General features: G+C 38.3%; 1 protein-coding gene across 2 annotated transcripts; it reads left to right on the top strand.

Moving 5' to 3' along the window:
- The first annotated feature begins 258 nt into the window (after positions 1 to 258).
- Positions 259 to 3,594, top strand: LOC143550076 (uncharacterized). 2 transcript variants are annotated; one of them, XM_077040810.1, is made up of 8 exons: positions 259 to 641; positions 830 to 911; positions 1,259 to 1,334; positions 1,642 to 1,722; positions 1,809 to 1,945; positions 2,017 to 2,266; positions 2,441 to 2,504; positions 2,573 to 3,594. In XM_077040810.1, the coding sequence occupies exons 1-8, from the start codon at positions 284 to 286 to the stop codon at positions 3,172 to 3,174; spliced, it is 1,650 nt and encodes a 549-aa protein (XP_076896925.1). In that variant the 5' UTR covers positions 259 to 283; the 3' UTR covers positions 3,175 to 3,594. The 2 variants fall into 2 exon arrangements, with proteins under 2 accessions (XP_076896925.1, XP_076896924.1); XM_077040809.1 differs by having other exon boundaries at positions 259 to 653.
- The last annotated feature ends 9,096 nt before the right edge of the window (positions 3,595 to 12,690 follow it).

Below are 12,690 nucleotides of genomic sequence, written 5' to 3'. Positions count from 1 at the left end.
TGATTTTATATTGCGGTTTTGATAGGAATTTAGATGTCTATTTGAATGTATGTGTTTGATTTGTAAAGGTTTTGCAGCTGCAAATTGGTTCTGATTTTCTGTTATATAGATATGTGAAATTGTCTGTTACAGGTCAATTTAGAATCTAGATTTCATGCCAAATTAGTTGTTTTTATATAAAAAAGTAGCTATTTGGAAATTTTATAGCTTTTTTTACTGTATCTTTAACGAGAATTGAACGAAATGAATCTGTTGCAGGGTGTTTGATTAGAATTTTTGAAAAATGGAAAATTTGCCTGATTTGGAAAAGGATGAGGAGGACTTCATTAAGCTTCCAAAATCTAATAGTTCGGGGGGTGAAGGTGTAAATGGAAACAATGGTAATAGTATGCACAGTGAAGCTGAAAGCCAACCTTGTGATGATGGTGTTACGGAAGGTCAACTTAATGGGGATGTCTTGGTTATTGACAAAGTCGAAAATGCTGAAGCTACATTAGCAGATAACAAGGAACATGATTTAACTCTTAGTTTTGAAGTAAATGAGTCTGCAGTTATAGAGAATAGAGTTTCAGTGGTTGCTGAGAACGGTTCATCGGTTCAAGAGGGAGTTCTTAAGAGAAATGGGAGTCCAGGTGGCAATCGTGAGATTGATGGTATATTTAACTGCTTTCTCAACATCTTTTTTATTTTTATGTATTTCTGTTAACTTTACTTGGTATTATGGTAAATTATAATTATATATTTTCTTTCTTTGGTCGGTACATGCATGGATCTAATTTCTTGCAGTATGTTAGTAAGTTTCCTAATATGTTTTCACTTGCAATGCTAGCCGTTTCTGGTATTAAAAGACCCCGAATAACTGTTGATGAACAGCAAGCTTCAGTCCATATCATTTATAATTCTATAACGAGGTATTAAGGAAAACATTATTATTTAACACTTTCTGTTATTTCTATTTAGATGTTCATTTTTCAACTCCTCTGTATTTTCATTTTCTCAAAATGTTAAGAATCTATAATTTTTTTATCCCTTCGTTTTCTTCCATATATTTATATAATTATCTTTATCATTGCTTGAGGTGAAAGGGACACCTGAGTAGGAACAGATGGAGTACTGATATGTGAATACATATTTTTGTCTTTTCTGTTCAAGTTTGTTAACGACAGTTTCTGACCTAGTTAATATCCTCTTAAGAGGCTTATGGTTCAGATTTTTTGTTTTTCGTATAAGCTCTAACCAAATATCTTATGTGTATTAGAGAGAGTAAACGGAAGCTTGAGGAGTTATTACAAAAGTGGTCTGAGTGGCATGCTAAACATACTTCTTCATCTAGTGTAAGCTTGTTTTTTTACTTATATTTTGTTATCGAAATTTACAAATCTTGTAATTAATTGTAAACATACCTTAGGATGCCATAATTTCATTGTTTCTTTACCAATCAAGTGCATGCATTTGTATTAATTTTTTTAGTTAAAAGGTTAATTTAGTTTTTTTTCAAGCATATTAATTTCTGTTACTTGACTTACTTCATAGATGCTTGAATTAAACACATCATTTTTTCACTTGTACAAAGTATTGGTTTTCAGTAGTCATTTAACAAGATTTAACGTTGCTAAATTTTTGAATTTCTCTACTGTTCAGGATTCAAAGGTTGAGCTTGAGTCTGGTGAAGGGACCTATTATCCTGCTCTTAGTATTGGTTTGGACAAATCTTCTTCAGTGGTATATTTATCTTTTTTAAATTTTTTTTTTTTTCTGATCATTCACTTAATTTGATACTGAATGTTACTTTTATTTGTTTTATGTAGTCATTCTGGATGGATGGTCAAACTAGTAATTTTCAAAGCAAGGAAGTTATAACTTTAGATAGCAATTCAATCCCGCTTTATGATCGTGGGTATTCTTTCGGTTTAACATCAACAGATGGCCCGAGTAATCTAGAGGGGTATGTAATTATATTCTTTAAAGCGGTTCATTATTATATGTGTTCATGGTGGTCTCGTTTCTTGTAATTAGAGGACTGGAAATAGTAGATGGTTCTCGTTGCTTTAATTGCGGTTCCTACAGCCATGCACTAAAAGAATGCCTAAAGCCTCGTGATAATGCTGCTGTTAATAACGCTCGTAAACAACACAAAGCTAAACGTAACCAGAATTCAGTTTCGCGTAACCCGACCCGATACTATCAAGACACTCCTGGAGGAAAATTTGATGGTTTAAGGCCTGGTTCTTTAGACCCAGAAACAAGAAATCTTCTCGGCCTCGGGGTAAGAAAAAAAGTCAAAACTCTACGGTTTTTCGATTATTCGATTACCCTTTTGACATTGTCATTAACATTATTATTGATTTATTGTTATTGTTATTGTTATTGCTATTGTTATTGTTATTATTATAATAATTATTATTATCATTATCATTATTAATATTATTATGTTAAATAGGAGCGGGATCCACCTCCATGGCTTAACCGAATGCGTGAGATCGGTTACCCCCCAGGATATTTAGGTAAATGATTAACGTTTTGCGAAGCTATTTTTGTAAATTTGTTGTAAACCCGTGTTTTAAAACTGCAGATGCAGAAGACGATGATGAGCCATCCGGGATTGAGATCTTTGGTGATGAGGTGGTGCCGGGGGTAAAGCAAGAAACTGAGGATGGTGAAATTCTTGATATGGATATATCCCCGCCTCATGGTGGCGAAGAGCCGCCTAAGCCCGAACCAGAACCGCCCAAGAAAATGAGCGTTCAGTTTCCAGGAGTAAACGCCCCGATTCCTGAGAATGCTGATGAGTGGCGGTGGGCAGCACGGGCTTGGAAGTTCGATCAACCTAAAAGTAGATCATCAAACAATAGATTCAACAATTCAACAGAATCTTTTACATCTAGTAGGCCTCATCATCATCATCATTATTCTTCTGAAGAACGGTGGAGCCGTGATTATAGAGACGATGGACCGCCTGGGGTTGATCATCCGGTTGGCGGGTCCTTGCCGTCTAGCTTCTCGCCTAGGTACCCTGGTTACGACTCTCGAGGCTCGAGTTATGGTAGACGAAGTCCATTGGTGCGTGAAACGGGTTCGAGTCACGATGATGATCGGTGGAACCCTTACTCGTCTGACTATTTGTCTCACAGGAAGGATCGAAACGAAGACCGCCATCACCGTAGTAGGAGGTGAGCTTAAATGAAGTGTACATGGGGTAGGTGATGAGATCAGTTGGATAGCAAAAGATGCTTGTGCTTTTGTGAGTTTAGTCTCGGTCCCGTTATATTTTACAGCTATACCCTTTTGGATTATGTTTTGGTCAATGGTTGTTATTTGTACTTTTATGGACTTTCAGCCTCGGGTTATATGTTGTAAACCGGTAGGATTTGGTGGGGTTAACTATCCTGCTTTCTTTTAACAACATTGTCATTTGAATGTATGAACAACCTTGGAATCATGTCTTCAATGTCAACACGGTGCCCCCTTGACCCACAAGTAGCTGGCGACCTTTAGTAACCAAGTTGTTATTGAACAGTAGCAAGTTGCTTACTTGCTGCTTATGTCTGGTAACTTCTGAATACCATTTTTATGCGATCTTTAGTCATTCATGTCCATATGAGGTGTTGCCCCTGGGGACCTACAAGAGGCCAACCCCTTGATCTAGCCAGGGTGATGTCCGGACTTGCCAAAGGGCGGTGTCCTTTGAAACCCTTCATGGTACCCATAGCGGTAAAGGTTCTTTAGTTGTGAAGCTATGACACACCTAACTCAGTGATATAATGAATTTTCATTTGATCCAAGTAAATCCCAGTTATAGTCTGAAGACACTGAAATCAACCACAAAGATGAATCATAGGTTGCATGTATCTCGGATAACATACGTGAGGGAGATTGGGATAGTTGGGCCATGTGAAGAGAAAAATGACAACCCTTTACGTACCATGAAAACCCTCATAGTAGTAACTGTTAATTGTACCAGTAGAAGCAAAGCTCAAATTAACATATAATGAGCGAATTAGACATGTTCAGATACAGGGTCATAAAAATCGGTTTTGGCGGCTGACTACTCGTACTCGGTAGGGGTGTAGATGAGCCGAGCCCAAGCTCGACTAGGCTTGATCTCAACTCATTCCGACTTGGTACATTTTCGAGCTATATTTCTAAAGCTCGAGCTTGGTTCGAAGGTCATTTATTAAAGTTCGAGCTCTGGGCATTTATTATTTATTAATTATACATGTTAGATTATTTTTATATATTATGTGAAAAACTTAAAATGAGCCTAAGCTAGTAAGCTTGGCTCAAGCTAAGTTCTGATAGACATACACTTCTTTGATGACATGGTTAGGGATAGGAGTTCATGGAGATGCACCCTTGATTTGAAAAAAACTACTTATTTTTACTGCGTAAATAAAATATATATTTTGATTATATGCATAAGCTTAGTTTCATCATTACATTTCATCCTCGTATAAATCCTTGTAATCTAGTAAATGTAGTTAAAATTATCGCTAACATTTCAATCTTTGACTCTTTTACTAGCTGTAAACCTGACTTCGAGATGTTTTTTCCTTAATTGTCTTGAGAGCTTAATCACCAACCACTTACATATATGCGAACTTTACCTAAGGCATTACCACACCACAACTTAGTATTTGAAATATAAATTACCATATATCAACAATATGTGCAAATTCTAACTAAAAAACAACGAAAATCGAATATGAAAGCGAGAATGGAGCGTGCTATGCCGGGTTGAGTGCAACCTACACTGACTTGCATATTTGGTGTAGAATTATCCCTCAAGTGTACCACATGCGCACGGGTGTAAAGTTCGCATCATATAACACCAAAACTCATTTTTTGATTTAATTTCCCATTTAAAACCCGTACAACCTATTAACACTTCTAACATCAACGTTTGCATAGTTTACTTTGTAGTTTGTTGGTCACTATTAAGGTCCAAGTACATATCTTAAATCTTAAATATATATAAACGAAAACTCCATAAATTCTCTCAAACGATCAAATTGTTTTATTCTTAATTGAAGGCTTTTCATGCATTTAACCCGAATTCATGGGTATGTGTCTCACCAAATCCATATAGCCCTTAAACGGGTTATAACATCTCATTATATTAAAAATTAATCTCATAAAGTATTTGATATGAAAAATCATATAAAATAGGAAACTAAACACTAATATCCATTTTTTAAAAAATATATATATATAATTAAGAAACAATTTTATGGTGAAAAAAAAAATAAGTGGGTCATGAGTCTCACTAAATCCATATAACTTTTAAACCGGATATAACATCTCATTTATTTATGAAACCCTTTTATCATCAAATCACAAGTAAATCATTAACTTTCTTACAATAAATAAAACTCATTTATTTGTGAAACCATTTTATCATCAAATCCTAAATATATTATTAACTTTTTTACAATAAAGAAAACTAAAATTCAAAAAAAAAAAACAAATCATAAGTATATAATTAACTTTCTTACAATAAATAAAACTCATTTATTTGTGAAACTCTTTTATCATCAAATCTTAAGTATATTATTAACTTTCTTACAATAAATAAAATTAAAATTCAAAAAAAATATATAAATATTATAAACGAATAATGTAAAACAACATATGAGGATGTAAATAAATTATAATATATGTTGTGCACAAAAAAAAGGAAAATGAAAGAAAAAAATATGAAACAAAGAGTCTTAATTTTAAATATTGTTGGTGCATAAATGTCAGTAGTTCATATGTCTAATGTCTGTAATCGAGTCTGTAATATTGTTTATGTATTTGTTTGTTTAAAGCGAAGTTGTTGACAAGTTCGCCTAGGCGAACTTGTTAACCAAGCGAAGTTGTTGACAAGTTCGCCTAGGCGAACTTGTTAACCAAGCGAAGTTATGGACAACTTCGCCTGAGGCGAAGTTGTCGTGTATTTATATAGGTTACAGCTTATCGTTTAAGTAGTTCATGTACGTGTAAATCAGTGAGTCAAGTGACGTGAGATCGAGAGTCTGTAACTGTGATTATATCACGTGTTGAGTTATTAATATAACGTGAGTTTGTTCGTATCGTATTCGTGTGTTCGTGTGTTTGTGTTCTACGTCCGTAACGATCTACACAGGGATTCCGCACCTGTGTATATCGGGATATCTCGTGTGATCCGTCCAGGGAACCTACAATTGGTATCAGAGCTTTTGCTCGATTGTGTGGTTCGGGATATTCACGCGGGTGTAGAATTTGTCCCGTTTCGACTTTTTGCGGGACGAGTTTTTGGTGTTTTTGCTCATTCTAGCCTTCTACCAGTGTGTTCAAGCCTTTAAACCGTCAAAAACCTCGTTAAAATCCGATTTTCAGATCTGCAGAAAGTTTGAGTTCGTCAGGCGAAGTTGCTGTTCATCAGGCGAAGTTGCCGTCAGGATACGTAGGGTTTCGGCGAAGATATAAGGAGAAGCGAAGTTATTTACAACTTCGCCTACCTTCTCAACTTCGCCTAACTCAGCGAAGTTCTCATCAAGTTCGCCTAGCTTAGCGAATTTTTCTTCAAGTTCGCCTACTTTCTAAGTTCGCTTACCCTAAGCGAAGTTATTCTCAACTTCGCCCAGTCACGCGAATTTAAGAAAGATCCAGCGAAGTTATTACTTAAGCGAAGTTATCCTTAACTTCGCCTACAGTACTGTTCAGAGAAAATTTTTTAACTTCGCCTACTCAGAATTTTTCGGATTTCTCAGTCTTCAAGAAGGATGTCGTCGATCAACATTTCGGAGCTTGTAAAGATGGAAGTTGAAGCGGGGTCAGCTACAAAGGCCCCAAGGTTGCTGAAGGGAACCGATTTTGTCGGGTGGAAGGATCGGTTCATACAATATGTTAAGTACCAGGATGCTAAAATGTGGGTATGCATCCAAGATGGATATATTCCACCAGTCATGGAGTATGAGGGTCGAGACCAAATCAAGAAATACAGTAAAATGGAAGAGGAGGAGAAAAAGATGTATGAAGCCGAAAGCAAGGCTCATGCTGCAATCACAATGGCTCTTCCACAGGAGATCCTCCATACGTTCAGAAAGTATACATCAGCTAGAGAGCTTTGGGAAGCTCTTGAGAACAGATTTGAAGGGAATATAGGTATTCGGGCTTCAAAGATAAAGTTGCTCAAAACTCAATTTTCAGTCTTTAAGTACTTGAAGAACGAATCTCTTGATGATATTATCACTCGATATTATCATCTAATGACTGAATTGAGTAACTACTCCATTTCCTACCGAGAAGAAGAGATTGTTGAAAAGCTTCTCGATGCCCTCCCACCAAAATGGGAGATGTATACTGTACTGATGAGGGAAGACAAGGACTTCCCTACTTATGATCTTGAAACCACTGTCAACAAGCTCAGAACTTTTGAGCTTAATATGGTAAGAAAAGAAACATCTATGGATCAGGTTCAAGATCCAGGCATGTACGGTGCTAAAGTAAACTCCAATTCAAGTTCAAAGACTGATTCTGCCGCCTACTACTCGAAGAGCGAGTCGGGTGCCAAGTCTTCACAAGAGGGGCATGTGTCAGTAAACTCAAATGGGGATGTTTGCTTTGTTGCGGGTGGATCAAGTGGTATTCAACAGACAGCAAGCAAGATTAGTGGATCTTCAAGTTCCTCAAGCAATAATTACTCTAAGATGCCAATGAGCGTCAAATCTGCTGAAGAGCAGTTTGGCCTCTATGCTTCGTTTATTGCTTCATATGAAAACTATATTCAAGGAAAGGTTGTTGATCCAGCGACGCTGAATGAAGACTATGACCAGATCGATACTGATGATCTGGAAGAAATGGATTTACAATGGCAGATGGCCATGATAGTGAGGAGAGTGAAGAAGTTTATGAGAAAGACGGGGAGAAAGTTTGTTGGTGGCAGGCCAGGGTTCGACAAGTCTAAGGTGAGGTGCTATAACTGTCAACAAAACGGGCACTTTGCCAAAGAGTGCAGAAACGAGCGAGTTGAACGTGGTCTAGGCCGGTCTGCACAGCACACTGGGAGTAGTAAAGAAGTCAATGCCATGATGTCCAGAGAAGCAGGTGAATACAACTGGAACCTGCATTCGAATGAAACTAGTGAGCAGGCAAATATGGCTAAGGTTGAGAATGAAGAATGTGAGAAGATTACCGGAGAAGAGAAAGCTACTGGTAAGGAAAAAGCTTTCATGGCAGATAACAAGGATCAACTCTCCGAGGTAAGTTCTAAACCTATTTGTACTAAATGTGAGAATTTGTCTGAGCAACTTACTACCATAACTGATCAGTATGTTCGTTTAGATGCTGAATTTAAAACTCTTAAAGAAGATCATCACTTTATGAAAGCAAGAGAAAACAGTTTCAAAGTTAAAATAAAAGCGTGTGAAAAAGATGTTAAAAGCTTAAAAACAAAACTTGCTGAAAAAATTGAAGTAATTGATCTAAGTTATGAGGTTTTAGAAGAAAAGACTAAACTGATTGCTGAACGAGAAAAGCAGATTGCTGACCACCAGGTGAAAGTGGTGGAACTGAACCGAAAACTTGAGCAGTTCAGAAATTCCTCAGCTATTCTTGATCACCTTGTTAGTGATCAAGGTACCTCTACGAAGAGGGGAGGAATTGGTTATCACGAGGTTCCACCACCTTATAACCACAATTACACTTTTAACCCTAGTGTTCAGAAATCTGTTGATTTTGAAGTTCCTCAGACAGTTCCAATCAAGGTTACGAGTAAAGAACCAAGTGTTAGTTGTGGCGAAACGAGTTCGCCTGTTTCAAGTGAGAAAATTTCTGTTACGAGTCCAGTCTCATCAGATTCGGATAAGTTGTCCGAATCGGGTAACACAAAAGAGAAGGTAGTGTTACCCACTGGTGGAGAAAAAGATAAAACTTATAAAAAGAGTACTCCACTCAACCCGTACGTCCCACCTTATGTGAGACGAACGGCCGGTAACACAGCCTCGACATCCAAAACAACCTTTGAAAAGAAAATGGAGCATAGGTGTTGTTTTAGGTGTAATAAGTTAGGACATCTTGTTGCAGATTGCCCTCTGACGCCGAAATTCAGAGGTGTGAGCCTAGTAAAACTGAGCATAAGCCTAATGGTAATTTTAATACTGTTAAAAATGAAAACCCTTCAAAGTTCCAAAATGTAACTAATTCAGGTTTTCACAGAAACAAACCTCAGTTTAACAATGCTAATAACCAAACCGCAAGATATAATACTTTCAATACACATAGGTTTGAAAGGCCTCACACTCAATTTCCCAGAAGATTTCCTAATAGGACTGACATGAATTATCCAGATGCTAACTTTGGAAAGCAGAAGTACGGGATGTATAGATCCAAGACCAATTGGTCTTGGGTCCCTAGATTCTAATCCTTTGCTTTATTGTGCAGGAACAGTTGAACAGGGCTGCCCACAGTCTTTGGATTGTAGATAGCGGCTGTTCCCGGCACATGACGGGTAACAAATACTTGTTGCACGACTTAAAACCTGTTCAAGGAGTGAGAGTTAGCTTTGCCGGTGAAAGTGGAGGCAGAATTACTGGAAGAGGAACGGTGTCCAATGGAAAAATGACTCTTGAGAATGTGAACTTTGTAGAAGAGTTGAAGCACAATCTGCTGAGTGTGTCGCAGATTTGTGATAAGGAGTACACTGTTCATTTCACTAAGAATGAGGCGATCGTGTTGAAGCCTGGTTTTCAGATACCAGACGAGTGGATAGTGATGAAAGCTCCACGTGATACAAATACTTATGTGATGGATATGAGGTCTACTGAAATGGCCACGGAAGAATCATGTTTAATGACGAAAGCAAGCGAATCGGAATCCGAACTGTGGCACAGGAGGATGGGGCACATTCATCTTCGGAAGATGAACCACATTGTCAGGAATGGACTTGTGATGGGCGTTCCCTTGAAAAGTTTTAACTTTGAAGACAAATGTATAGCATGCAAGAAGGGAAAGCAACACAAGAAATCCCATCTCACCAAGAAGGTCAACTCTATTGCCAGTACTCTAGAACTGCTTCACATGGATCTCTTCGGTCCCGTGAATGCAAAAAGTCTAGGAGGTACTTCTTACTGCTTGGTGATCACTGATGACTACTCGCGATATTCATGGGTATATTTTCTGAAATCGAAAGATGAGACGGCTCAAATGTTGAAGAATTTGATTACCAAAGTTGAGAACGTCATGGGTAAAACAGTTAAGTTCATCAGGAGTGACAATGGAACAGAGTTCAAGAATTTTGAGATGGAGATCTTCTGTCTTCAGAAAGGAATTGAACACCAATACAGCGCTCCGTATACTCCGCAACAAAATGGAGTGGCTGAAAGGAAGAACCGAACTTTAATTGAAGGAGCCAGAACTATGCTGGCAGATTCGAAGCTTCCTGTGATGTTCTGGGCTGAAGCAGTTGCTACAGCCTGCTATGTTCTGAATAGAGTGTTAACTGTTAAGAGACTTGGTAAAACGTGTTACGAGCTTATGCATGGAAGGAAGCCCAACTTGAGTGGTCTTGAACCATTCGGGTCCCCTTGTTCGATCTTGAAGACAAATTCTAAATTTGGCGAAGTAGCCGATGAAGGAATCTTAGTCGGTTATGTTGTTGGTACTCCCAACAGACGTGTCTTCAATACTTCGACCTGCAAGGTGGAGGTGGTGTGTAACACCGACATCACAAGTTACCAACCGCCAAAACCAAGCAATGGACCTGCTGAGCTTTTCGACTATGTTAAGCTTTTTAAGTCTTTTAACATACCGGAGTTGGAAATTTCTGAAGAAGAAGAAAGAGTTGCGACGAAGATGATACTTGATGAGGAAGAAAATCTATTGCAAAGACAGCTGATTGATAAATGTCAACCTTCCTCATCAAACACTATCGGTACCCCTGCTGCCTCAACTGAAGAAGAATTTATCAATCCTTTTCACTCTCAGCATGAAACAACCATTGATGAGATCTCTTCTAATTTGGAAGATAATTTGCATGTCGGTTCTGTTCCGACCACGAGAATTCATAAAGATCACCCTTTGGATAATGTGATTGGTGATGTGTCCTCCGGTGTACAAACGAGAAGTAGCTTGAATGAACACACCTGTGTTTATACAAGCATTAAGGAGACATGAATAATCAATGAATGCCTGTACACCTGCTTTATAAGCCAGATTGAACCAAAAAATTATCAAATGGCTTTAAAGGACAGCTCGTGGGTCGAAGCCATGCAAGAAGAGTTGGCTCAATTCGAGAAGATGGAAGTTTGGACTTTGGTTGAAAAACCAAAGAATGTGCATGCGATAGGCACAAAATGGGTGTTTAAGTGCAAGAGAGATGATAAGGGGATTATTATAAGAAACAAGGCGAGGCTAGTCGTTAAAGGTTTTAATCAACAAGAGGGGATTGATTATAACGAAGTGTTCGCTCCAGTCGCCAGGTTGGAAGCCATAAGATTGTTTTTGGCGTTTGCTGCTTATGAAAAGATGAAGGTGTTTCAGCTAGATGTGAAGAGTGCATTTTTGAATGGGAAAGTTGATGAGGTTGTGTATGTTGAGCAACCTCCGGGTTTTCCTGACCCAGACTTTCCAGATCACGTGTACAGGTTGAGCAAGGCGTTGTATGGATTACATCAGGCACCTCGTGCCTGGTATTCAACTTTATCGGATTACTTGCTCGAGAATGGTTTTGAAAGAGGGAAAATTGATAGCACGTTGTTCTTCAAAAGAGATGGAAGCGACTTCCTGCTGGTACAAGTCTACGTGGATGACATTATATTTGTTGCGTCAAAAGTCTCCATGTGTCAGGAGTTTGAAGCCGTCATGAAGAAAAGGTTTGAAATGAGTGCTATGGGTGAACTAACTTTCTTTCTAGGATTGCAGGTTGATCAGAAGAAGGACGGGATGTTCATTCATCAAACGAAGTATGTTCATGATGTGCTCAAGCGCTTCAAGATGGAGGACAGTTCTCCATATGATACTCCAATCTGCGTCAATCACAAATTAGGTGCTGAAGTAGACGGTGATGCAGATGTGGACCCAACTCAATATCGGGCAATAATAGGTTCTTTAATGTACTTAACTGCATCTAGGCCTGATATAATGTTTGCTGTTTGTCTTTGTGCACGTTTTCAGGCAAATCCAAAAGAATCTCATTTGAAAGGTGCAAAGAGGATACTGCGGTATCTCAAGGGCAAGCCGAAGCTGGGGTTGTGGTACCCGAGAGGAGGAGACTTGGAGCTAGTCGCTTACACAGATTCTGATTATGGAGGGTGCAATCAGAGTCGGAAGTCAACAACTGGAGGATGTCAGTTTCTTGGTGGCAGATTGGTGTCGTGGCAATGCAAGAAGCAGACTTCAGTCGCAATTTCAACCTGTGAGGCAGAATACATGGCAGCATCCAACTGCTGCTCTCAGGTTCTTTGGATTCAACAACAGTTGCGCGACTATGGTCTGAATTTCTTACTTACTCCTATTTGCATTGATAACACAGCTGCTATCTCAGTAACTAACAATCCCGTGAAACATAGTAAAACTAAACATATTGACATACGTCATCATTTTATACGGGATTGTGCTGAGAAGAAATTGATTGTGCTTGAAAAGGTGGATACGCTTAATAATTTCGCTGATTTATATACTAAAGCGTTTGACAAATCCAGATTTCAAAACCTTATTGAACTAAATGGGATG

Source organism: Bidens hawaiensis, unplaced genomic scaffold (genome assembly GCF_021521415.1).
Source record: "Bidens hawaiensis isolate Kalapana, Puna unplaced genomic scaffold, B.hawaiensis_p1.1 tig00015920_1, whole genome shotgun sequence".
NCBI lineage: Eukaryota > Viridiplantae > Streptophyta > Magnoliopsida > Asterales > Asteraceae > Bidens > Bidens hawaiensis.
Note: the sequence above shows the minus strand (reverse complement) of the source record. Positions and strands in the feature narration are given on the sequence as shown.

Coding starts and splice junctions, on each gene's coding strand:
- LOC143550076 (XM_077040809.1), top strand. CDS start 284: ATGGAAAATTTGCCTGATTTGGAAAAGGATGAGGAGGACTTCATTAAG. Junction 912..1,258: donor ATTTATAATTCTATAACGAG/GTATTAAGGAAA, acceptor TATGTGTATTAG/AGAGAGTAAACGGAAGCTTG. Junction 2,505..2,572: donor TTACCCCCCAGGATATTTAG/GTAAATGATTAA, acceptor TTAAAACTGCAG/ATGCAGAAGACGATGATGAG.